The following is a 22,127-nucleotide window of genomic DNA, read 5'->3' on the forward strand; positions in this document are numbered from 1 at the left end:
GAATCTGTAAGTCTGAGTACAAAGCCACAGTGGAAACATCTTTTATTATGTTTGCACAAAATCCTAGCATAGTCTTGACTAAAATGGGAGTAAGCTATTCAAGCATAAGTAAAGGAGAACAGAAGTTAGAGGTACCTTTATGGAAACAAGATTTCCTAATTTTTCTTTTTATTCTGTTTAGTTCTTGAATTTGAACATGTTTATCTTGAAAATCTACCATGTGCTTCAATGTATGAACGCAGTTACATGCACAGAGATGTCATTACACATGTAGCATGTACTAAGTAAGTGTCTTTTTTTTCCCACTGTGTCTCATTGTCAGAGGTGTATTTTTCTATATGCTAGGTATATTTCATTGTAGAATTTTAATAATGAAAGTTTACTGTGTCCAGAGGTCGTATTTTAAATTTTTTTTGAAAACTAAGTGCAAAGGAAAGGGCTTACTGAGAAGCAAGTTAAAAATTGTTTAAATAGACTAAAAGAGGATCTTAAAATCCTTATTGTGATGTGCAGTGTATACAGGAATAAGAGCAACTGACTGCATCTGAACAAAATACAGTTCAGCAGAACTGCACAGATTGAGGAGACAACTTTCTTTTCTTTTATATATATATTTTCATGTGTATATATATATATACACACACACAGACATTAGTAAATAGTAACTAATGTGAAACTAGTCCTAAAACAGGAGTAAAATTTACATAATCAAAAGGGATAGTATTACCTATTTCTTCAGTTCACGCTGTTGACTTTTCATAGATTAATCCAGAGTGCATTAAAATACCTGTTTTCTTTTCCAGGAGTAATAGTACCTGTTCAGACAGATTGTCACAGTAATTTGTTTGAAGTTCATTCTCTACACAGCATTAATTGTAGTGCAAATTACTGCCCAGTGTGAAAGTGCATAATGTGTGTATCTTTTTCTTTTTTTTTTTTTTTTTTTTTGTTATTTTTCTTTTGCAATTGTAGGACAGATTTTATCATAACAGCCAGTCATGATGGCCACGTAAAATTCTGGAAAAAAATAGAAGAAGGGATTGAGTTTGTTAAACACTTCCGGAGTCACCTAGGTGAGAAGTTGCTTTTTCTTCTCTAAAGGACCTCACTTTTTCCTCCCCCTTGCTCTTAGTCATTTGAAGAGGGAGTGCAAATGAAGAGAAGAGGGGTTCTGGGATTCATTTAGTGCAGTCAGGGATTAAATGATATCTACCAATCTTCCTTCATTCCCCTGTCCTGTTACGCTTTGCTCCCAAACTGCAGGAGGGATAGGGTGCGAATAAAACGTGGGACTCCTCCTGCACAGATCCCCTACATCCTTTGCATTGCCTTGTGCCCTGCCTGTGGGGAGAAGGGTGTTGCTTCAAGTAAGGTTACCTTCTTCCCTTATCTTTTTTTTTTTTTTTTTTCCTGCAGTATGGAAAAAATGGTTATTTTCATTTGGAATTATTGCAACTGTAGAGTAAATGCTGCATCATTGTCATGATTATCAGCTGAATTGCAGTTAATAATTAATAGGCTGGATAGAAAATGAGGGTCTCATTGCTATTAGAAATTATGATATGCCTGATGGAAAAGACTAGTTTGATATGCAGACTGTTACAATAAGAAAAAGATGTAATAAGAGATAGTAAAAGTATTGTTTCTTTTTAGAGTTAGGAAAAATGTTATGGAAGGTTCTTTATCTTAACTATCAGCTTCTCATTATATACAGAAACAAAATGTGAGAACAAAGCCTACCAAGCAAAAATAGGTATTGCGAAAAATTTATGGAAGGCTCAATTGCAGAGTAATTTTGAGTATTATGTATGTTAATAGCAAGACTGTAATGAGTTCTGCTGCCTTTTCTCTTTTGAGAGATGCAAGCTGAAGAGCACATAATTTTTTAATTGAGAACACATAATGTTGTTCTCAATTTTTTTAAATGAACATTTTAAATTAAAATATCTGCAATTACAGTCATTCATTTATGTATATGGTAAGTAGTTCGTTATCACGTACCTGATTCTAGACAGTGATAGGACACAAAGTGGTGTTTTGTGGTGGTGTTTTGTTTTGTTGGGTTTTTTGTTTTTTGTTTTTTTTTTAATTAAAGTCAGGTAGTTTTTTAGGTAAAAAAGATGGAGAAACAGCTGAGAAACAGGTTTAAACCTGTGGAGGTTTTTTCCTGTGGAATACTGAAATGAAGGATGTCCCTTTCCTGTGTCTTAATAGTGTGTTAACTTTTTTAATAGGTGTTATTGAGAGTATTGCTGTTAGTTCAGAGGGAGCATTATTCTGTTCAGTTGGAGATGACAAAGCAATGAAGGTGTTTGATGTAGTCAACTTTGATATGATCAACATGCTGAAACTTGGGTAAGTTAGTTCTTGAAAATGTTTGTTTGGGATTATAAATGGGCGTTATTTTGCTAAGAGGTAAGTCAATAATTTGGGTTTTTTGAGGGTTTCTTCCCCCAATCAGATGAAGCTGAATAAGTTGCATTATCTGAAATGCATCCAGTGTCTGGAGGCTGCCTGACTGGATAGAAAAATTTATGACTCTGTATGCAGAATGCATGAGTGGAGTAGGTCTGTGCGTTTCCTCAGTGTCAAATATTATGCAGAAAGATGTGGTATTTCTCAAAATACTTAGCTAGGCATCTATTTCTGTCATAGTGATAGAAATTTCCTTCTTCTCTTCGAAAGAATGTTGTTGTTTTCCTTGGTGTTGCTGTTGTAGTATTTCTGTAGTTACACAGTGTGTAGTTAAAGAATCTGGGAGAAATAGGAATGGATGTTACTGGAATTATAATGATACCAGAGGAAAACAAGCCCCACACTGTTACAAGGGTGGGTTTGGAGGGTTGGAGGATCATTGAATGCTGTACCAAGAATGGTAGAAATACTGATGTTTCCACAAGCCTTTTAAAATTGGAAAACATATTTCTTTTAGTCTACTATTTGTTGATTAGTTGTGAAACTGAACAGAAGTATAAACTAAAAAAAAAAAAAAGCTTTTCAGAATGCCTATATAAAAGCTTATGTTATCATCTGCTTTGCTGGTTGCAATTTTAGTATCATCCTTCAGATAACATACTTAGCCTGTAGGAATTGATTCCATCTTGGCTGTCTGCTGTGGAAAAATTTCAGTTAGCTTTAGTCTTTTGTTTTTGCTAGTCTTTTCTCCTTAGCAGCCCTGTGTTGTCTGCAAAATTGGTAAAGTTATAGGATGAAAAAAAAAAGAATTTGATATTAAGAAAAACTTAATTCGGTGTTACAATAGAAGGAGCTTTTTTCTGTTTGAGAATTCAGGGAGAACTGAGGTAGAATTTAAATCCATTTTGCTTCAGGGACACCCTGAGAATGCTACCTATAACATTTTCCCATAGTATTTTCCCTGATTTATCTTTAAATAGATTTTTTTCAGCCTCACTAATCAAGACCCGCCTCTCCCCATATATTTTTTTCAGAAATAATTGGGTTTTACCTGAAGTGAACTCTTTAATGAAGAAGATAAGAGTATACAGCTGTAATATAAGCATTGTCCTGAATAGCCTTTTAAGAATTAATGTTTGTTGCTCTATCTTCTGCATTACTGTTTATTGAGCAGATAGTTTCTGTTGACATGCCTGAGAATTTTTTCATGGCTGTTTGCTCAGGCTTGCAATAGTTGAGGTAGAATTTTAAATTTTTTGTGGTCTTTTCAGCTTACATTATCTTGTGTTGCCTGCTTTGATAGGTATATGCTGGTATATTGCAGGGTTGATGAGCTTTGTCTCAAATTCATAGAATGGTTTGGGTTGTAAGGGACCTTAAAGATCATCTAGTTCATACCCCCCTGCCATGGGCAGGGACATCTTCTGCTAGACCAGGTTGCTCAAAGCCCTGTCTAACCTGGCCTTGAACACTTCCAGGGAGGGGGCATCCACAGCTTCTCTGGGCAAATTCTTCATTCTTCAGATCCTGACAGTTCTAAGTAATCTATACAGTGTGGCTATATACAGTGTGGCTATTTGCAAATCCCCATGCTTTATGCTTCCATCAATGATCTGGAGAAGGGTGGTGATTTCTGCAGAAATTTTGGATAACGATGCATAGATCAGTGGGACATCATATTTATTTATTTATGTATTTATTTGATCCTTTTCTTTCTAGCGAACGTGAGACAAATTTCTGGTTATGTTTCTCTTTATGAAAATCTTTACCAGACAGGCACTGAAAATCCAAATTATTAGTGTCTGTCACTTGTCAGTCCTTCAGTATCTGTTAGTTTGATTTGTGAAAGGATACTAAATATGAGTTTCCTATGGAGGCTGTATCATTTCTTTGTGGTCCGTCTTTTAGTTTCTGAGTTCTGGTTCTCAAAATCTTTGCTTACAGACTGTTTTAAAAGCAGACATAGGTTATATTATTGACCGTATCTCTGGCTGGTTTTATTTGTAGACTATGTTTCTGGTAGTAGCAAATGGGTTTCTTCTTAAATGCATTCACAATGCTTATTGAATATAGGGTAATTGTCTTAATTTTACTTACATCGCTTTTTGGGGTTTTTTTATTTGTTTGTTTGGGGTTCTTTTTGGCAAGACTTAGCTGAACTTTTCTCTAAATATATGGCAAAGGTGCAGTTGTCTTCGTTTCCACTGAAGCATTAATCCCTTAACGGAAGCAAGAGAAATGTTATTGAGTCATATAAGTTGAGTGGTAATCATTAATGCCACTGGTGTTATTCACTGGATTTCTATCCTTATTATTCTTTTATACCCACCTTCTACCTTTGCTTTCTATCACAGTCTCTTTATAAAACAATATGGGAGTAACAGAAATTGGTTGAGCCATCCACTGAATTGTGTTGCTTGGAAGAGCTTGGTTATAACACTGTTGAATTTTACCAAGACATATTTTAGCAAGATAAATAAGTAAATAAAGTTCAAAATTTACTTCTAATATTTGATTTCCAGTTATTGCATAACTCAGTTCTTATCTAAGTAACACCAGTCCTTATCTCTTTCTTTTTTTTCCTCTTTCCGCTCTTTGTTGCAGCTACTACCCTGGCCAGTGTGAATGGGTATATTGCCCTGGAGATGCCATATCTTCTGTTGCCACATCTGAGAAGAGCACAGGAAAAATATTCATATATGACGGACGAGGAAATAACCAGCCACTTCATGTTTTTGATAAACTCCATACATCCTCTCTTACTCAGATACGGTTGAACCCTGTCTACAAAGTAGTAGTGTCTTCTGACAAATCTGGAATGATTGAGTACTGGACTGGTACTCCTCATGAATATAAATTTCCCAAGAATGTGAACTGGGAGTATAAAACAGATACTGATCTATATGAATTTGCTAAATGCAAGGCTTACCCATCCAGTATAAGTTTTTCACCTGATGGCAAGAAAATGGCCACTCTTGGGTCTGACAGAAAAGTTAGAATTTTTCGGTTTCTGACGGGGAAGCTCATGAGAGTCTTTGACGAATCTCTGAGTGTGAGTTTGGTCTTGCTTCTCTTTTTTTGAGACTTTTTCTCTACTTACTTGAATTTATTTACCAGAACATTTACCTAAGTTATCATCTGTTTCTAAAGCTGAGCTTCATTGCTATATTTTTCATGCAGAAAAAGTTTTCCATGTTCTCTTCCTTGCCTCTTGTATTGCTTTGCCCCAGAATTAATTCTTACTGATTTATGTTAGTTATGCAGTGAAACAGAGTTGTTGATGTTCATCTGTGTTTTCATACTACGTTTCTTTTTACTAGAAAGCAATTGTGGAAAATGCCCATTTCAAATAACATCAAAATAATGAATTAAGTTTGTCATCTTCTAAGAACTTTGTTAGACAGCTACACGCTTTCCTTTCTTTGCTTAAGCCTCGTACTACAGCACGCTTATTGGGTCATTAAAGTAAAGAGAGTATTACTTGTGTTTATTTTAATTCTTCAGTTAAGTTTGAGTGGAGTAGTCTTACTTGAATTCTGTATTTTCTAAGCATGTGGATCAGTGTTTTGCTGGATCAAAAGTTTAAAATATGTTCATATAATAGTGATTTTTTTTTTCTTTCTTCTGTAGATGTTTACAGAACTTCAGCAGATGAGACAGCAACTACCAGACATGGAGTTTGGCCGACGTATGGCAGTTGAGCGTGAGCTGGAGAAAGTGGATGCAGTAAGATTAATTAATATAATTTTTGATGAAACTGGACACTTCGTTCTCTATGGAACAATGTTGGGCATTAAGGTCATAAATGTAGAGACTAACAGGTAAGTTCCAGTGACACACACTGAGATAAATGTTTGTTCCAAAGTCTATATTCAGTCAAATTTATAGTATATTTAAAACTTGGTATCACTGTGGTATCACTCTACTCTTTTTTTTGTTGTTGTTATTTGAGAGCCTTACATTAGATACTCCCATGCTTAGTAATGAGTCGTTGCAGTTTAAAGCTTAGTAAAACGAGGAGAAAATACGGCAAGCATATTTGTATTAAGAATGTGTAATCAATTCATCTCTGGCTAACTGGATGTTATAACAAAGTAAACGTGGATCATGCGGTTGGGATTTTATGGCGTAAGGAGGCTGACTAGAAAATTGTGTAGCAATTTTGAATAGAGAAGCATCATAAAAACAATTAGTAAATTATTTTGAGATGGTTTTGGGTTTTGTTTTGAGTCTCGCAGTCAGAAAGGTGACATTCTCTGACTGTGAGCAGTTAACAGTGGTTACATCTTTTTATGTCTTGTACTTCAGGTGTATTCGTATCTTGGGAAAACAGGAGAACATCAGAGTGATGCAGCTAGCTTTGTTCCAAGGAGTAGCAAAGAAACATCGTGCTGCAATCACTATAGAGATGAAGGCATCTGAAAATCCTGTTCTCCAGAATATCCAGGCAGATCCAACAGTAATCTGCACGGCTTTTAAAAAAAATAGGTTTTACATGGTGTGTGTGGTTTCTAGTTAAATAACTCCTTTCTTGTATTGATGCATTATTTTCTGTTTTTCTCCTTGCACCTTTCTAGTGCTTTTTATCTTGAGTGTTTGCAAACACAACTTTTCCAGAGGAGTCGCTTTATATTGGAAATATATTCTAGAATTTTTAGCTTGAACTAGCTGTGAATTGACTAGAAACACCTTTGTAGTCTAATTTTTTCATTATTGCTCAAGCTGTTAAAGAAACTTGGATGGCTTTGGCTATCTAATTTACAGATCTCTGAGAACGATATAAGCCTTTTTTGTAGCTGAAAAAAAAACCTTGAATAAGAACATTTTAAAAACCTAACCAGATCTTACACTGATAAAGAAACAATAATTAACTGTATAAAATATGTAATAAAAAATAATTAAATTCAGAGCACCATCAGGACTTGGTAGCACCAAGTACATTATGGGCAACTAACTAAGACAGGAGTCACCTTCCTGTTCACAATTTAGATTTTAGGTGAGATGCAATGAATAAGCCAAACAGAGAAGCAATTCCAGAGTAGTTAGTAGTTGATCCAGGACGTGATTACCATAGAGGTTAGAGATCAGTCTGTCTGTTGTCACTTGTGCTTGAATTTGATCATGTTTTCTGTTGCAGCAAGATAGTATACTTTCTAAACCTCTGTGTGGTTAGTGTGTAGTATATAATGGAATATACTACTACGAACAATTTGACAAGTGAGGAGGAAAAATTAGACAAAATCTGGAAACATTACTCACTGTTAGAGAAAACATGACTATATGCATGCAGAAAGATTAGTGATTGTCATTTGATATGTAAGTGTACTACTCACTTAAGCGCTTCCTATAAGTACTATAAAAATTACATTTCTGTGATTTCTTCTGTTTTGAGTTAAATTTGCTGTTTTTCTATAGTGTTGTGTTAATGCAGTATTGAAATGAGAGGATTTAGTTTGACTTTGTAGTGAAACTAGAAGTTTTGTGATGAAACCTGCCAGTTTTGTCTGAATATAACAGAACACATTTATATTCTCCACTCTTTTTTAAAATAAAAGATGCTGAACTACTGCGGGCTTTCTGTTGGGAAGAAATTTTTAAAATAACAGATTATATGAAGTTACTTGGATTTGCATGTAGCTGTACTGGAATTTGTGTCTGTGGAAATGCTGGTAACATACAACACTGAAATCCAAGGATAGACTGTCTATGAATTCTTTCCCTACGTTTCAAATCTGGTTGAGTGGTTAGCAGGTTGAATAATCACATTGATGTCTTGAGTGCAGAGCAGTGGGTAAGATAAGGGGCAAAAAGAGAAAACCAACCAGTTAACCACCTGTTCTTTTGTTCTTCAGTTTACTAAACGTGAGCCAGAAGATACGAAGAGTGCAGATTCTGACAGAGATGTATTTAATGAGAAACCTTCTAAAGAAGAGGTCATGGCAGCCACTCAGGCAGAGGGTCCCAAAAGAGTTTCAGACAGTGCCATCATCCACACAAGCATGGGAGATATTCATATCAAGCTTTTTCCTGTTGAGTATGTATTTGATAGTTTTTCTGTTATTTTGGTTTTCCTTCCTTCTGTGCTTTTTGGTGGCAGTATCCAAGACTTACATTTCAAGTTAGGAATAGTTCTTTTCTTCCCCTTTTTCTACTGTTGTCACTTCCTGACAGTTTCTTAACACATCAAGCTAAGAATGTGAATCTTGACAAACACAAAGTTGGGTAAAATTGTGTCTTAATAACAGTTGGGGGCACAAATTTTGGGGTTTTTAAAGATTTGTGCTTTTATTTAGTTATTGGTTCAGGGGGTTCATTCCTTTCTTAACTTTGTTCTTTCTCTAAACAGCAGCTGTGGATAGGTCATGATGCTCTTCTCTGTACGTTACATATTATTGTAAGGCAGTGCTGTTTGATTCCGTCTTGAAAAAGAACGTTGGCAGTAGGTCTGTGTAAGCCAGAGGAATAGTACGGTTTGCAACTTCCAAATATGGCCATTGTACTACATTTTATGTTACTGCAACTCCTTCAAGAGCAACATGAAATTTATACCAGCATATAATATTAGTGCTATGTATATCCAGAACCAGGCATATAATTGAAAAAGTTTTATGCATGATAATTGCTAAAGTTACTGTGTCAGCATCTCTCCTTTGCGATGCCAATATATGCAAAGATTTTTTTATGAAACAGTAAATTTATATATTATTATATATATTATATTGCTATACATTAAGTGTAGTCCATACCTCTCCAAAAACAAGTTCATGTTTTGTCATAAGCACAGGTAAGACAACACAACCTCAGTCCTACCCTGTAGAGCTGCTAGTGTTTTACTACTCCTCTTCACTAATGTCTTCTTGCATCAGGCCCTAGTTTCTGGAATTTGTGATTGTAGCATATAGGTTGCAGTAATGATACAGCCCTTACCAGTGAGTGACTGGCCAAGCTACATTATTTCTGACTTTTTTTTTTTTTGATTCTTATGCCAGTGTCTCACTGTATTTGCATGCATAGTACTGCTAGGTGCTTCACTGTAATGTTTTGCATGCAATTTTAAATTAAATACGGTATTACCAGTTGGTTATTGTTAGGTTTGTCCTTTCTTATTCTAGTATTTCCTCCTAGCTGAGCTTTGAATTTCTGTAAGATGGATGTGATTTAAAAATTAAAGAAGAGCATATAGGATGTGGCTTTCTATGCCCTTTAACTCTTTGGCCATGTGCTCATGGAATAAAGTTGTGAATGACTATGTACTGCTCAGCAGGAACTGGGACTGTAATCTTGTCTGTACCATTCATTAGGCCATTGGCACTCTGTTTCACAAGATGGTTTAGAATATCACTAAGCCCAAGCTAATTTTCTTTGTCACAGCTAAAGTAACTCTAGAGCTATGGACTCAGCTTGGCTATTTTCTCATTTGTTGGGAGAATGTGTGTGACTGCATAAACCTGTCAATGTAGATCTCACATGGCTATTAATCCATTTTATAAAACTAGTGGAAGAGCTATTGCAAAGAATTTTCACTGTGGTAGCAAATGTCTCAGAAGTAAGAAATCAAGTCACGAAGGTGAAGCGGTTGGTTGTCTGTTTTTTCCCTTTTTATATTCCATCAACAGTAATATTCCACCTCTTCACCCTGCTTCCAGACAATGTGAGTAGTTTCAGAGGAGGATAACTGACTCTGCTGACTGCAAGTTCTATAATATTAAAACATTGTATTTCTAGATTTTACTTCTTGTGTGCAACACTGGAAATCTTACATATGTAGCTTAGTAGAATTATAGAGGTGAAAGAGTGAACAACTTTCTGGATATGGAGCATCCACTCCTGACTTGATTTTGTAAATAAACAGTATGTAGAAAGCTGGGGAAGGAACATCTAATCACTGGTGCCTTGAACTAGGCTTTGAGGAAATAGATTTGATTCCTGACTGTTGTGGTTTAACCCCGGCCGGCAACTAAGCCCCACACAGCCGCTCGCTCACTCCCCACCTCGGTGAGAAGGGGGAGAGAATCAGAAAGATAAAAGTGAGAAAACTGGTCGGTTGAGATAAAGACAATTCAATAGGTAAAGCAAAAGCCGCATGCGCAAGCAAAGCAAAACAAATTCATTATTTCCCATCTGCAGCAGGTGTACAGCCATCTCCAGGACAGCAGGGCTCCATCAGGTGTAAAGGTTACTTGGGAAGACAAACGCCATCAGTCCAAATGTCCCCCCTCCCTTCTTCTTCCCCCAGCTTTACATGCTGAGCATGGTGCCATGTGGTATGGAATATCCCCGTGGTCAGTTGGGGTCAGCTGTCCCAGCTGTGTCCCCTCCCAACTTCTTGTGCACTCCCAGCCTGATCCCTGGTGGTGGGAGGGTGAGCAGCAGAAAAAGACATTGATGCTGTGTCAGCCATGCTCAGCAATAGCTAAGATATCCCTATATTATCAACACTGCTGCTGCCTTCCTGTGTAATCGTCCAGCTTTGTACTCCTCTCCTTTTTATGCTTCCAGCTCTGGGTTTGAGGAGGTGGGGGTTTGTTTCTTTTTCCTTATTTGATGAAAGGCCTTTCTACAGTGTGCTGAAACACTGCTCAGTACAAGAGGATCCTAGTCTCAGCTGAAATCTTTATGGCTTTGCCACCACACAATTAAATATTTATTGTAGTGTGTATTTTCTGTTACGTGATTTTAGGTGCCCCAAAACAGTGGAAAACTTCTGTGTGCACAGCAGGAATGGTTATTACAATGGACACATATTTCACCGTATCATCAAGGTAACTTGTAAAAAGTTAACTTTTTGTTGGTTTAGCTAATGCACCTTTGTGGTCAGTCCTCTCTGTTAACCGTTTCACTTCCCTTTTGCACAAAGGATTTCTGGAATGGCTTCAGAGTTCCGTGCAAAGTCTGGACAACTCTGAGGTTCTAAACAGCTTTATCACTTACTGAAGTTTTAATAGTTGTTTTGCATCTGACAAGGTGGAAGAAATCTGAAAATTGAAAGCTCAGTTCAGCAATCATGCTTGAATTAAGACTTTGTTTCATGTCAGAAGGCATTTCTTGTAAGACTTCTTTTTTCTGTTGCCCCAGAATCAAGCGGACACAGCCTAAGTGTTTGCAGAAGGTACAGATAGTCAGGTTTCTGTCCTTCACTAGCAGGAACAATGAGTAAGCTTGTTTTTCCACAAGTACTCAATTATCACTTAAAGAAGCCCTGAATGCTTTGTCCCTTATCCACAACATTTTAACACTTCACATTTTGTTGAAAGGTTTGAAGTAAGTTTGAAAAAAAATGTCACCTGGCATAAAACATTTTTGCTTATTTAGTCAATGTGATGATGTAATAACATCTAATTTCTATGCAGGGCTTCATGATTCAGACTGGTGACCCAACTGGTACAGGAATGGGAGGTGAAAGTATTTGGGGAGGAGAATTTGAAGATGAGTTTCATTCAACTTTACGACATGACAGACCATACACACTCAGCATGGCTAACGCAGGACCAAATACCAATGGATCCCAGTTTTTTATAACAGTAGTGCCAACTGTAAGTAATATTAAAAGCTCAATTTAAAGCCTGAAATGCTAACTAGATAGTAAAAATATATTTTTTTCTAATGGAAACATGAACACACTAGTATTATCTAAATAACCTTTTCTTGTTACTTTGCAAGTAAATGCTGCACACAACGATGTATACTGTGCAGGTTTCACTGAAACCGTCCTTTAAGAAATGGAAAAGTATTTTTGTCAGTTGTGATCAAGGGGCCTTTTGCCTTTAATTGGAGTAAGGGCGATACCAAATTCTTAGTAAATCAGACATGTTTGCAATTGTGTATTACCAGAGTATTTTATATTAATATACTGGTTTAAACTTGATGGAAATCCATCTATTGCTTAGATTGTTTGAAGTTTTTGGATATGGTGCCAGGATGACTCCTTAATATTGCCTCATTGAAGCTATACAGAGAAGCCAACATTCAGGTTTGAAGATTTCCTTTGATCTGTGTACAATTTCAGAGCTAGAAAAAAAGAAATTTTGGTCTGTGAATCTAACAGAAAACAAATACTTAAAGGTAACACTTATAGAAACTACATTCTTATAGCATGTATTTCAAAATCAGGTGTCTTTTTTTAAAAAGCACCCATCTGGCATAATTTTGAAGCTTATTAAGTTATATCAGTGCCTCTATTCGGATTGCTAATTGGGCATACTGTATGAATACGACTTTGAATTAAGTAGTATTCTGGACTGGCACCTACAATTCATCTGTGAAAATACCATGAAACAGAAAGACTGAAGCAGCATTTCTGTGAACTGAGAATACACTTTAAAATAAACTCTGAAATGCTACTGCATTGCTGGAACTTGACCTTTGTAGTATGTTAAGAAAACAATTGAAAAGGTGAGTTTAAATACATATGAATATGTATTAGCCACGCTCTAATATTTACTTGCATGCTAATATTTACATGGTGTTAAGTTTCATAGTCTGAACATATAAAATGTATCCATGTTCAGTTATTCTAGGTCAGTCTCTTTCTGGTTTGGTACCTAACCTGCATGCTGCTTTCTATTTTAATATATTTTTTATTTCTCCTCCTGTGCCCTCAAACAGCCATGGCTGGACAACAAGCACAGTGTGTTTGGACGGGTGACTAAAGGAATGGAAGTTGTTCAAAGAATCTCAAATGTAAAAGTCAATCCCAAAACTGACAAACCCTATGAGGATATCAGCATCATTAATATCACAGTGAAGTAAGCTAGGAGTTGAAGGTTCCAGCTGAAGCAGGAAAAACTCAGCATGGTGGGACCCAAAAAGGGACCTAGAAGGAACAGAATTGTTTTCAATAATTCCTAGATATAAGAAGTGCCAGGACAGAGCAATCACCAGTTCTACTATTTTTAATGTACCTCAAGTGCCCTAAGTCTGTATTTCTGGTAACTTTGTATTTTAAAGTAAAAACATTTGCATGTTTTGTACAAAGTCTGCTGTTTTTCTTGCATCTCTTCTATGCAAAACTGAAGATAAAAACCCACACCATGTCTCACAATAGTGTTTAGAAAATAGAATCAGGGTATAGTTTGTAACTTTTTCATGTTTATTTGCATCTTCCATCTCTGATTAATCCTTTTCACAGTATTGAAATCTTTGGCAGAGGGAAAGGTCAGAAATCCTATGCTGCTCAATCATATGTACACACATCAAAAATTAGATTAAGTTATGATACATACCTTGTCATAGCAAACAGTTGTCTACCTCTGTCCTTTAAAAATGGTTGTGTATCTGCCTTCCATGTCCAAGAGCAGTGATCAGCTCTTGGCATGCCAGCGTATAATGTCCTGTGCAACTTCTTTAGCATTGCCAATAATGCTTTTTTTTCTAATGTTTGCTTTCACAGTTTAGACTTTTAGGCTTTATTTTTACCCAGAGTCCTACAAACATTACTACATCTACGGAAGTACTTAGTTTAAAACAAATGATGGCAGTCATCTCAACAAAGCTATGTCAGGTGTTTCTGATGCAGTCGTCAATGAAAGCTGAGACAGCTTCTCAAGTGTTGTGAAGCTGTGGCTAGATATGGTCCCGTTACTATGTTGGGTAGTTAAGTCTACTCTAAATACAGTAACGTTAACTTTGACTGTTTGTTTATGTTCACGTAACACCACTGTACTAATACAAGACTCAGGAGTGTAGAGTTGTGGTAGCTTCATTCATGAAACAAGATGTGATGCATGCTAATCAAATTCATTCCCTCAGAAGCTGCTACCACTAGGAAGCTTATCTTCAGTGAGATAAAGGGTTATCCTCAGGGGTCTGTAAGAAAAATTCTACAGTAAGTCAAATGTAGCACACCTCTATTCTGAGATGACCTTAACAAAAAAAAAGGCAAGTCTGAGAATGAATTTTAGTAAAGTTCTACATACTTTTATTGAAAAGAAATCATTTTTCTGGACAACTCAAATTGCAGCAGCTCCTGAATTGCTTCCACTTTCAAGAAATCTTTACGTAACATCCACACCTACTCCAACAGCTCAGAATAAGAACTATCTCAGAATAAAACCCTGATGTACCACATAGTCTACAATAAATTTGAAGGTAGCAGACAGTAAGACCATATCAAGTGATAAAACATTATTTTTCAGTTAGCCTAGACATACTATTTTTGAGCTGAGGTTCTTTAAAGAAAGCCACAACACAGTCACTGTATGTTGTATTTACTTGATTTCACAATTAAGTCAAAAGTCCTATGAAAAATTATTCAGTCTTTTCAAATAATCCTCATAGTTAGTAATGCTTGAGTGAGTTCTAGTTGAGGAAATATTCCAGTTACATACTGCGTAAGTCAGTATACTAAAAACTAAAACAAGCTTAAATTTATAGCTGGAGCAATTTATATGTAGTATTAATTTATGATACAAATAAACCTCTTAGTGGACCTGTTTACACTGAAGAGTTCACAGACAAACGCAACACTTTCACAGTTACTTCAAGTCATCTTAAATAAACTCCATTTAAAAAACACTTTTATGGTAGCATTCCATGTGTCACAAGCAATCCTTTGTACTCAAAAATATGCATGAGAGTATTTTTCCTTGGCCCGCAAATGTAACGTTATAAAAAATGCAAACTGGTCACCTTAAACATTTTGAAGTAGAACTATACTGAGAGGCATGTATAACTGAAGTGTAAGCCAGCTAAAATAAAAGTACAGAATCAGGATTTTTCTAAAGAATGTATGTCTTCTTTGTTAAAAATATTCCAGGAAAAGGTATCTACCATGCTTAGCAGAACTTGTTTGTATTTTAAAAAGAGCTAGGAAGGGACAGTCAGCCCTATCTATCTATGTCTGGGACTGCTCTGCAGTACAGGCTAAGCAGATGCTCAAGTCAGAGCAGCCAACTGCCTATTGTGCAAGAAGTTACAGGCTGGGAAAGATGAACAATGTCTACTTCCGTAGGTGCAAGAAAACGCCCTTCGCTCCATTGTAAACTATTTCCAAATTTATCAGGTTGTCTAAAGAAAGAGTAAGTACCCCTTCTCAAGTACCTATGTACATATGTAGGCATTGAAGCCTGTTTCACAAATATTTAACTAACTACTTTAAAGCTTTGTGTTCTTTCAGCCCCTATTCAAGTCATTAGACTTGCTGAAGCTGCATTTAACACAATTTCCATGGAATTTAAGTAACAAGAGAAAACTACAAATAACTGTCATCATGAGGAAGCAGTTACCTTAACTACTTCCTCTTGAAAAGTGCAAATGTACTAAATTATTTGTTTATACATTCCTGGCTTTATCCAAGGTATGTAGTGGGAAAACATTGTAAAAGACAATAAAAGCCATAGCCACATATAATGGGATACATTTTCTTTGCCAGGTGAGGTTCAGAGCTCTCACAGGTAAACAAGCTTTTCAGTGTGGCAAAAATATCTACCTATCAGTGAAACAACACTGCTCACTTCCACTGTGTGGTGCTCCTGATTCACCTGTACTCCATTACGAAACGTGCTGATACACAGTTTTGATCTATTGGCCATGCTCTTCGCAGCTCCTCTACTGTCATGAAGAGGTCCATGGCATGGCTTCTTCAATTGGCAATGGCTGTACACTCAAAGAGGCGGGCAGAAGATTCTGGTGCGCATACCAGACAGATAAAAATTGTTAGAAGAGTTGCATATGCAGCAGAAAAAGAGACATCACTAAGTTGTTGCAACCTTCTCTAAATTTAAACAGTACTACACCCATATTTCATGGGTTTGTGAATGAGTAATCTTCAAAAATAGAGGCATTGGTGACAGTTCCATGTAAGAGACACAGTAAGAATTGAAAACCTAATTATGGAAGGTTTATATCACATTTTACCATCTGTTCTTCTAAGAGCTGTAATTAGTGTACACTGCTTTTTGTGTTATTTAATATTCTAAGGACACTACCTTAATCTGGAAGCATGACTTTTACATAAGAGTACTTAGCTGGATTGACATTACACCACACTAATTCTTAAAGAAGTTTGGGGTTTTTTTTAAACTTCATTTGACTTCTTGAGGAGTAAACTTAATCTCTGAAGGCAGATTATGTCCTCAAGCACCCACAAAACACTTTCATCTCAATATCACTATAGTCTGCCCATAAATAATTTAGCATGTGTACAGTTAACAAAAAAACACAACTAACCCCTCCCCCCAACTAGAAAATGACCAGCTGAACAATGCCACAGCCCCCTAGCCCTGCAACACTTCCCTGTTCTCAGTTTCCTTTGCCCAGTTATGCTGCCTTACAGTAACAAACAGGGAAGCAAATAGTGGGGGAAACATTTATTTTTGTGGTGTATTTGAATGTAATTTTCAATGCCACCTTTAGATGAATGCATTCTTTAAAGAGTAGCACCATTTATTTCTGACTAATAGGCAGAGCTGGCTATTCTAGTAACTTGAGATGGATTTTGGAACAGTTTTCCTGGGAAGGTATTTCTAAACCACTCAAAATTTTTCTGACACCAATTAACTACTGTGACCTTGTTATAATTATTAGATGAACTCCAATGCATATTTTATCAGGGAAGAATTTTAAATTGTAACAACCTAATTCCACCAAAACGAAATTTCAAAGCACCCTTGTAATGAGCCCATTCCATTACTTATAGATGTATCAAATTTCAAAAACACTATAACAGCACAAGTTTACTGAACCAATTATCCAATCTAGGATAAAGGCTTATATTTTTCTGTAACCACCAATTTAAATAAAGTCCCCTCTTCAGACAGCAGACCTGGCTACAACATCCTAAATCGTGCAAACAAAACAAAACAGTAAATGACAACCTTAAATTGCAGCTGCTGTAAAATTAAGCCACATCCAGGACACCAGCAGCCACTAACTGCCTCGAAAGCCAGTCCAATCCTTCATAAAGTCCTGTACCACTTCGAGCATCACAACCCTGAATATACCAGCTACGGCCACAGCAGAGTTTGTGGAGACTCAGTAGTTCTGTGATTTCTTCCACTGAAAGCGCACCTGCTACATCCTGCAACAGAATCAGATATGAAGACTCAATTATTCTTCTGTATTATGTTGGAAGCATTTCATTTTTAACCAGTGGCTTAGACTGAAGCTACAGATCACATGAAAGCTTTCCAAACACAAAAGCCAAATAAAAGCTAGGCATTTACTACTGGCAACCATAAAACAAAAACTGGTTGTTGAATCTACGAAGCACTCTAGCATCACTTATCTTACCAGTATTATACATAAGGAAAACATCTACATTTTATAGTTTCCACATTACCATCCCTACCTATAGCAGAGGGTTCAGAAAGTTGGAATTTGATACACAAACTGAGGAAAAGAGTAACAGTGAAAAAAATCACATGTACCTGTTTATTAGCAAAGATCAAGAGCAAGGCATCCCGCAATTCCTTCTCTGTTATTAATTTTGCAAGTTCACTGTGTGCTTCACTGACCCTGTCTCTGTGGCTGCTATCAACAACAAACACCACCGCTATGAAAGAAAGAGAGAAATCTTTTACACACATTCAGATATAAACTCTGTAAAATTAGCTTTCAGCTTACACAATTCTTTTTTTCTAGCAGTCTTCTATGTGAAGTTTCTCAGCAGCGCACAACTTCAATTTCAAATCCAGGAGGACTGAGAAATGCCTCACATACCTCTATACTTTTTGACAAAAACGTAGAATTCATCCTAAAACGGGGAAAAAAACTGAAGTTTTTTGCCTAGTGTAACACAAAGGCTGTGACATTTTAACTACTTAGGTCTAAAACCAGATTTACTATGTGTGGATTGAGTATCTCAGTTTAAACTATTTCTTGATCCACTTACACTCAATCAGCTCCCGCACAACTGTTCCAGTTTCCCTTAACTGGCTGTAAAATTCACAGGTTCAGCCAAATCGGCACAGCTTCCTTCAGCTACAGGCTACACAACCCTGAGAAGATTGCCATGGACCTGACACAGCAGCAGTAGATTTTACTATCCAGTTCAGAGAGAAACCAGGATGCCAGAAGACTGGATACTCAGGGAGGCAGAGGTAGTGGACAGAATTTAAACTCATGGTTTTTGCAATGAAAAAACACCCAACACCAAACTAAACAAAACTTACAGCAAGTATGCACCAGGTTAACAGCTTAGACTTTCTCTCCAACATACAACTCTTCAAGGCATGATTCCATGCTTACTGGTGTTTACACAGTAAGTTTTAAGAGGACAACAGAAATCCCGAAATACAATTTTTATAAGTTTGAAAAGATGAACAATTTAAAATGTTACAGTTTGCAATGAAGGCTGAAATAATGCACAAACTGGAGCACATAAACTCATGTTTGTCATTCCTAAGTATTTCAGATAATTCTCAATGAATTAATGAAGAGGAACCCCTTTCTAAACTGGAAAACAACTATGGAGGATTTTCAGAAGGACAGCATGAATTTCTAAGTCGGCACCACTTAGAACAATGTTTTCAGTAATCTAGTCTACAACCAGGTATTGCAGTGCCATACCAAGTCAGAAGTTACAGAACTTTGTAGAATTTTCTATGTTGCCAACTAAAGGCTCCTTAAAGGCCGAGTATTTTCATTTCAAGCGCTATTTAAAGTTCAAACCTGGCAAGTAGTACTTCTCGCTATGCAAACTTTGGAACGCTGCACCTTGTCTGTTGTTAGCTAGAACCAGTTTAACAGAGATTCTAATTTTGTTTGGCTCCATGAACTGTCTGATGGATTTATGGAGAATGCATCTTTATCACGCAGCACATGCTATGACCAACTGGATTAAAATTTCTTAGCTCATGAATCTAACAGCTGTACTTTGCATTAGATGAACAATTTTCTACAGTTATAAATTATTTCTATTAATAATCTTTTTGGCTCTGAAATACAAGCTCAAAGACAAAATACAGTTTAAAAGTTGTATTAGTCTCACCTTGTGTATTGAGATAATAATGTTTCCATAAGGGCCTCAATTTGTGTTTCCCTCCTACATCCCAAATAGTAAACTTCAAATTCTTGTATTCTACTGTTTCAACATTAAAACCTAGAATAAAAATATTAAAGTTTTATAGTCTTGTTCTGTATGAATATAAAATAATAAAATTCTACAGATAAGTCAAACAGTCAGAAAAATCTTTACATATAAATTGTTGCTACTAACCTATTGTTGGAATTGGCTGCATGAATTCATCTTGCTTTAACTTAAACAAAATAGTTGTTTTGCCAGCTCCATCTAATCCTAGAGTGACAACTCGAATTTCCATTTTTGGTCCAATATGTACCCTGTTGTCCTGGAAGAAACAGCATACACAAAACAAGAGCAAGTTTAGGAAATTCAAATTAGAAAACCCTTATGTTTAAGATACTTACCTTGTCACTACTTGTAAAGTGATTAAACGGATGGACTCCAAGAATACTAAGCACAATCACCAGTCACCTCCAGCAATAATATAAACCAAAGTATCTAATGATCTGTGTAGTGTACCTGTAACTTCTGCCTCAGTTATCACATGCCTTTTAGAAAGACGGCCAATCTCATGCTAGTATGTCTGTACTTGATAAAATTTCAAATTCTTTCATCATTCTTGACTCAAACAACTTGAGGAGTGGTTAGCAGAAATTAGTTAGAATTCTCTGAGCAGAGAACTCTCCATGGTTTTGTAGCTTTTCCACTATGTTTTGTCACGTTATTAATGCCCCCAATTGCAGAACTATTTACTTGCTGGAGGCTTCATAGCTGTGCCTCTTCATCTCAGGCCACTTCCAATCCTTTACCACATTACAACAGCAACACTATTAGCATGAAGTAGTAATCTGAAATAGTAAAGAAAAACAAACGAAAAAACTCCCAAGTCTTGCTTGGAAGCAAGGAAAGAGAACCAACTTCATATTTGTAGCTTAGACCAAGCTACGATGAGTATTGAACGAGCTGATGCTAACAATGTGATCGAGTTGTATTACTAATACAAAGCAGCAAACTGTAAATTGTAAAATAAGCAACACAGGCTAAGATTACTATGTATCCCTGAAACATATTTTGAAGTACTTAGAAATGCTACCTTGATGAGATCACCAGAACTATGGGGCAATACATTTGTTTTCTTGCAAAATCTGGACAGAACTGTGCTGGGCAAGCAGTGCACAAAAACCTGTGTCTACCCCACACAGCTTTTTATTTCTTCTTGCATTAGAAATTCTATTTACTGAGTGCAAAAATGCTACATCCTCTCCTGGTAGTGCACCCTCAGCAAGTTTGCCGATGACACCAAGCTCTGTGGTGCGGTCGACACGCTGGAGGGAAGGGATGCCATCCAGAGGGACCTTGACAGGCTGGAGAGCTGGGCCTGTGCAAACCACATGAAGTTCGATAAGGCCAAGTGCAAGGTCCTGCATGTGGGTCGGGGCAATCCCAAGCACAAATACAGGCTGGGCAGAGAAGGGATTGAGAGCAGCCCTGAAGAGAAGGACTTGGGGGTGATGCTTGACGAGAAGCTCAACATGAGCCGGCAGTGCGTGCTTGCAGCCCAGAAGGCCAACCATATCCTGGGCCGCATCAAAAGAAGCGTGGCCAGCAGGTCGAGGGAAGTGATTCTGCCCCTCTACTCGGCTCTTATGAGACCTCACATGGAGTACTGTGTCCAGCTCTGGGGCCCCCAACATAAGAAGGACATGGAGATATTGGAGCGAGTCCAGAGGAGGGCCATGAAGATGATCAGAGGGCTGGAGCACCTCTCCTATGAAGACAGTCTGAGAGAGTTGGGGCTCTTCAGCCTGGAGAAGAGAAGGGTCTGGGGAGACCTTATAGCAGCCTTCCAGTACCTGAAGGGGGCCTACAGGAAAGCGGGACAGGGGCTTTTTACAAGGACAAGTAGTGACAGGACGAGGGGGAATGGTTTTAAACTGACAGAGGGTAGATTTAGATTAGATATTGGGAAGAAATTCTTTAGTGTGAGGGTGGTGAGACACTGGAACAGGTTGCCTAGAGAACTTGTGGATGCCCCCTCCCTGGCAGTGTTTAAGGCCAGGTTGGATGAGGCTTTGAGCAGCCTTGTCTAGTGAAAGGTGTCCCTGCCTGTGGCAGCGGGGTTGGAACTGAATGATCTTTAAGGTCCCTTCCAACCCAAACCATTCTATGATTCTATCGTATGAGATCAACATGCACCAGTGTGACCGGATATACAAACATCAACATCATGTGATGGGGGGTGGGGAGAGGGAGAGAGGGAAAGGGAGGGAGGGAGGGAGGGGGAGAGAGAGAGAGAGAAAGAGAGAGAAAGAGAGAGAGAGAAAGAGAGGATCCATTATATAGCTGGATATGTTATCATGACATGCAACTCCATTCTCCCCTCTGTCACAGATGAAGTAGCATACTGCCAGAATAATCAATACAGATTAATTCAATGACCTTACACTATTGCAATCTCCAGAGAGAGTAAAAACACCTCAAGTTACTGCTTTCTAAAAAAGAAATTTAAAAAAAAAAGTGAGGTAAATACCACAATGCAAAAGTCAGCAACATCACAATTGTAAGAGTCAGATCAAAGGTCCATCTGATCTACCATGTTGTCTGAAACTAGCTAAAGATGGATACAAGTGAAAGTAAGGAACAGGGAAAGCACAGAGTGATAACTCCCCTTAATACCCTCCCTGTGTCTAACAGCTTGCAGCTCATGGACTTATTGAGCCAACAGTGTGGTTTCTGCAGCTAACAGATCTTG

At 37.3% G+C, this 22,127-nt stretch overlaps 2 protein-coding genes across 2 annotated transcripts in view; one reads left to right on the forward strand and one right to left on the reverse strand.

The window, feature by feature from the left end:
• The window catches only part of PPWD1 (peptidylprolyl isomerase domain and WD repeat containing 1), a 14,576-nt gene extending 1,187 nt beyond the window's left edge, over window positions 1-13,389 (forward strand). The window contains exons 2-11 of the mRNA XM_068422359.1: window positions 182-284; window positions 973-1,073; window positions 2,235-2,355; window positions 5,020-5,467; window positions 6,046-6,236; window positions 6,724-6,913; window positions 8,268-8,449; window positions 11,096-11,177; window positions 11,766-11,948; window positions 13,021-13,389. Coding sequence (XP_068278460.1) covers window positions 182-284; window positions 973-1,073; window positions 2,235-2,355; window positions 5,020-5,467; window positions 6,046-6,236; window positions 6,724-6,913; window positions 8,268-8,449; window positions 11,096-11,177; window positions 11,766-11,948; window positions 13,021-13,164 — 1,745 coding nt within the window. The 3' untranslated portion in view covers window positions 13,165-13,389. The remainder of the gene's footprint in view (window positions 1-181; window positions 285-972; window positions 1,074-2,234; window positions 2,356-5,019; window positions 5,468-6,045; window positions 6,237-6,723; window positions 6,914-8,267; window positions 8,450-11,095; window positions 11,178-11,765; window positions 11,949-13,020) is intronic.
• A 973-nt stretch (window positions 13,390-14,362) lies between these two features.
• Window positions 14,363-22,127, reverse strand: part of TRIM23 (tripartite motif containing 23) — a 31,495-nt gene continuing 23,730 nt past the window's right edge. The window contains exons 8-11 of the mRNA XM_068422208.1: window positions 19,571-19,700; window positions 19,343-19,453; window positions 17,781-17,905; window positions 14,363-17,431 (exon numbers count right to left, since the gene is read on the reverse strand). Of these exons, the coding sequence (XP_068278309.1) occupies window positions 17,252-17,431; window positions 17,781-17,905; window positions 19,343-19,453; window positions 19,571-19,700 (546 nt within the window). The 3' untranslated portion in view covers window positions 14,363-17,251. The remainder of the gene's footprint in view (window positions 17,432-17,780; window positions 17,906-19,342; window positions 19,454-19,570; window positions 19,701-22,127) is intronic.

Source organism: Nyctibius grandis, chromosome Z (genome assembly GCF_013368605.1).
Source record: "Nyctibius grandis isolate bNycGra1 chromosome Z, bNycGra1.pri, whole genome shotgun sequence".
In the NCBI taxonomy this organism is placed as follows: Eukaryota; Metazoa; Chordata; class Aves; order Nyctibiiformes; family Nyctibiidae; genus Nyctibius; species Nyctibius grandis.